General features: G+C 63.3%; 1 protein-coding gene across 1 annotated transcript in view; it reads left to right on the top strand.

Moving 5' to 3' along the window:
- Positions 1-42: 42 nt before the first annotated feature.
- SMTN (smoothelin) overlaps positions 43-4,468 on the top strand; it is a gene marked incomplete at its 5' end in the record, with an annotated part of 14,452 nt that continues 10,026 nt past the window's right edge. The window contains 7 exons of the mRNA XM_026859644.1: positions 43-521; positions 768-861; positions 937-1,015; positions 1,107-1,444; positions 3,119-3,221; positions 3,448-3,713; positions 3,864-4,229. Of these exons, the coding sequence (XP_026715445.1) occupies positions 43-521; positions 768-861; positions 937-1,015; positions 1,107-1,444; positions 3,119-3,221; positions 3,448-3,713; positions 3,864-4,229 (1,725 nt within the window). The remainder of the gene's footprint in view (positions 522-767; positions 862-936; positions 1,016-1,106; positions 1,445-3,118; positions 3,222-3,447; positions 3,714-3,863; positions 4,230-4,468) is intronic.

Here is a 4,468-nt window from a genome sequence, read left to right on the forward strand (position 1 = left end):
TTGTCCCTGGTATGGTGGGGCAGGGCTGCAGGGAATTGACCCTTGAGGGCTACGTGGGCCACTGACAGGCATTCATGCTACACACCCCTGTCTCTTTGCCCCTCACACACGTGCAGGTCTCAGTGCCGCCATGGCACCCCCTCTTTGCTCCCAGCATCCTGCCCGGAGGGGCCGTGCCCGCTCCCCACGGGGACAGGCAGTGCTGGGCAGCATTCGCTGCATGCATGGGCCCTGCCAGACAGATGCCCCATTGTGTGGCGTGTGGGCAGCCCGGGCAGCCGGGCGGAGGTGGCACCAGGCCCCAGCCGAGCGGCCACAGTGGCTGGAGCCGGTGCTGAGCCCCTGCCCTGTCACACCCAGTTGGAGGTGACGCTGGATCTGGCTGAGCGGCGCCGCATCCGCTCGGCCATCAGGGAGCTGCAGCGGCAGGAGCTGGAGCGGGACGAGGAGGCGCTGGCATCCAAGCGCTTCCGCCCGGAGCGTGGCAGCCACCGACAAGACAACAAGGAGAACTGGCCACGGTGAGTCTGGCATGGGGCCAGGGTCCTGCTCACCCCCTGCTTCTGTCCAAGGGACGGTGGCTTTGATGCCTGGCCCCACTCTGGCTGGGACAGGTTTGGGCAGATACAAGTGTGAGAGCAGCCCAACGGCGAGTGGCTTGGCATGTGTGGGGGGCCTATTGCCTGAATTTTATGGTTGCCCATGAGGGGACTTTGCTTCCAAGTACCCATGGCAGCTCCCAGCCAGCTGCTCTTGCTACTGCACAGGTCCCAGCACCTGGAGGAGGAGCAGCAGACAGCCCTAGCTGCCTTGGCCCGGCAGCTTGAAGCCATCACTGATGTGGAGGAGCTGACCAAACTGGTGAGTGACCGTGTGCCGGGGCTGACCGTGTGCCGGGGTGACTCTGCTTCTCTCCTGGGTCTATCCCTCTTGCAGCTGCGGGCAGCGGGTGAGTACGAGGAGCGCAAGCTGATCCGAGCTGCCATCCGCAAGCTACGAGCTGAGGAGATTGAAGGTGAGACAGTCCCTGCATCCCAGGGTGGCTACCCTAGAGAGCCCAGGACATGAGCAGCTCCTTCCTAAATACCACCTTTGCTCTCATCCAGCTGCAACCCTGGCTGGGAATGCACAGAGCAGTCAGAGGGACAGCAGCGAGCCCCACACTGTGCCTGGGGATGTGAAAAGCAGCCGTAGGGATGATGCTGAAACACCAGCTCTGTCTGGCGGCACGAAGAGTAGCCGGATGGGTGATACTGCACTGTCGGCCGGGACCAGGACCGGGAAGAGCCATGGCGAGGAGAACACTGAGCCCCAAGCCACGGCTGGGAGCAGGGAGAGCAGCGAGCAGGATGATGCAGAGCAGCGGGTGCTGGCTGGGCCTGAGGAAAGCAGCCATGTTTGTGCTGCAGAGCAGCCCCCTGCCCAGGAGCCTGAAGGCTCAGTGGTGAGTGTGCGTGGCACTGCTGGTGGGACAGGACCACTGAAAACTTCCTCGCCTTTCCCTTGGGCTCCTGTCTCAGCCTGCCTGGGGCACAAACTCCTAGGCATGCCAGGCTTGCCCAGCCAAGGGACCTGGGGCAGGTGAAGCTAGGGTCTCTGGGGGTGTGGGGACACAGCAGTGGTGAGCTGGGGCCTGGGGGCTCAGGCCTGGGTGCCCCTGGGTTACTCCCTGAGGATGCAGCCTGGGTGCGAGTGCTGCGGGTAGGGGTCTGTGGGGCCCCTCTGTGCCTGGTGTACCCCTGCCTGCTGCGGCTCTGTGGGGATGGTGCTCTTAGGAGGTGACGGCTGCTTGTCCTGCCTGTGGCAGCTGCCTGCATCAGGCCCCTTGCACAGGCAGAAACCTTGATCCCCCCCATCCCGCTCCCCATGCTGGTTGTTCCTGTTGGCCTTTGAGGGGTCAGGGCCCACTCTGGAACGAGGCTGGTGTCTGCCAGGTGTGGTAGGGGCTCTGGCCAGAGGAGGGATGAGCTGGTGGGCAGGGCTGGAAGGGGCCGGTGCAATCCTGGGCTTCCTGTGCAGCAGTGGGGACCCTGCAGGGGACTGTGGCTCTTGTGGTGGTAGGAGGCTCCTGCAGAGACACCAGATGGGGTTGCCGTTTGGGGAAGAGGGTGGGGAAGGGAGAACCAGTGGTTATAACCACAGTTGAGTGGGAAGGCATGGGTCCCCGTATCCGTCTCCATTCAGCCCAGCTTTGCCCTCTGCCTGCCCTGAGGTCATGGCAAGAGGCTGCAAGGAGGATGTGGCCCAGTGCCACCTTTCAGCACTGTCTGTCTTCCCCATCTGGATGTGCTGGGACAAGCAGCCAATGGGTCTGTTCTGCTCTGTCCAGCTGATTACTCCAAACCTGAGGCTGTTTGCCTTAAACAGTGGATGCAGTGGTAGCTGGCATGTTTGGGTCCTGGTTCCCCTGTGCCCCCTTGGGGTAGAGGCCTCTCTTCACCCTCCCCTGCCCTGGAGCCTGCAGTGCTCCAAGAGGAACTGACACAGCCAGAACTGGTGCCCTGTGCTCTGACTGGTGACACCAGGACACCCTGGCCCTACTCAGGTGTTTGTTAGGGACATACCTGTCATCTGCATGTGGTCCTGTGCCCGGAGCATCCCATCGTTGGCCAGGCAGAGCTGCTTGTGCCACAGGCAGGGATAGGGTGATGCAAAACTGAGTGCTTCCTGCCTCACAGAGACCTGAGGTGCCTGGGCTGGGGGACAGGAGGGGACAGGAGCACTGGGCAGGGACTGTCCTCTCCTCATGCTTCTTGGCATCTATGCTGGACAAGGTTGGTGTACTTGTGGCCCCACATCAGCCCTACACAGAGGAGTGCCAGGAGCCTCAGGGTGCACAGGGTTTGGGCTTCCCCTTCAGCAGATAGATCACCCTCCTCCTTGCCTGGTGGAGACTGTGGGATGTGGGGACACTTGTCACCCTGCCAGCCTCCTGCAGTGACCCCTGTGTAGGTGACAGCTTGTCCATCCCCCACAGTGTGCAGGCAGGGACCTGGGTGGCATGGGAAGAAGCCATAGCCTGTGGTGTGTCCCTGGCTGGGTGGCAGGGATGGGACAGGGTGACCTGGTCAGAGACTGGAATGGGTCTGGCCCTGCTCTCACCTGCTGCTTTCCCCAGGCCCCCAAGCGAGGTGATGCAGTGGAGCAGGAGCATGTCCCAGCTGAAATGCAGGAGCTACGCAGCCATCAGGCAGAAGACTCCCAGAAACCCAGCACCCAGGGTGAGTCCCCATGAATGCCGGTGGCAAAGTCCCATCTGGCTGTGTGCCTGGGGCCAAAGCAGCACCAGGACCAGCTGCGGGTGGGGATGAGGGGATGGAGAAGGCAGCATGGCGTCTCCCAAAGGTGCAGGCAGGGGAGATGGGTGCCTGGTGGGGCTGCAGGAGCAGGGATGCTCTGCAGGTAGCCACAGGCTTTCCCCATGCGAGCTTCTTCTCTCTCCTGCAGCCATGGTCTCGGGGACCCTCGTGCTCCTGGAGCTGCAGCCAGCCCCAGAGCCCAGTCCAGAACCTGAAGATGGTGGTGAGGAGCCAGAACAGGGCCAACTGTGCTCCCCAGGCGCTGCCCAGCCCAAGGGGCAGCAGCGCCAGGCAGCCTGGAGGGAAGCAAGCCTGGGCAGCCGTGCCACTGCCCAGGACTCCAGTGCAGGGCAAAGCCACCAGCTGGAGCAGCCCCCCCTGGGCCAGCCTGGTGCTGGCCGCTGGGGCAGCCAGGTACAGAACTGGTGGCATGGGCTGCGGCTGCCACTGCCCTCTTTGCCAGGGGCTGGCAGTCCCATGGGTGAAAGCAGCTTGATGGCATGGGGTGGGGGTGTGTGTGTGCTCCCCCCCTGCTGACTACTTTGCTGTTTTTCCTCCCTTTAGCTTGGTGCTGGGGTGCGTGGCCAGGGGCCAGGGCTGGTCGGGAGGTGTGGGGAGCTACCAGTGGGTAAGTGCAGCTGTGTGGGGAGGGAGTGCTGGGGCCAGGGCTGCCCCGGGGCCCCCACTGCCCCCCTGCCCTGTGGCACATGTAGGGAAGGGCATCAGCCCTGGGGATATGACTTAAGCCCATGCAGGCTGGGGCAGGAATGTGAGGGCAGGCTGTGGCCAGGCCAAGGGCCATCCCCAGCTGGTGACCATTTGCTGCCCAGCCGTGTGGTGGTGGTGGTGCTGGGGGAGTGGGGTGCCAGGCAGGCTGTTTACGTGTCCCCCAGCTCCAGGCTGGGCGGCAGCAGGGCCATGAAAGGGAATTGATGCTGGCAGCAAACCCCGGCCTTTTGCATTCTTTGTCCCAATAAGGCTGGGAGCTGTGCACTGGCTGGCCCTGACCCCCCCCAGGGCTGCACTCACTGGCCCAGCTGGGGCCCAGCACCCTCTGGGTTCTCCCCACAGCCTTGAGGGATTGAAGTGGCCAGCAGCTGCCCTTTTCCTACTGCTGGAAAAACTGTCCCAGCAGCTGTGCTGGGAGGAAATGAAGGAGGGGGGGGGGG

This window comes from Athene cunicularia, assembly GCF_003259725.1.
Source record: "Athene cunicularia isolate RWA chromosome 15 unlocalized genomic scaffold, athCun1 chr15_part1, whole genome shotgun sequence".
In the NCBI taxonomy this organism is placed as follows: Eukaryota; Metazoa; Chordata; class Aves; order Strigiformes; family Strigidae; genus Athene; species Athene cunicularia.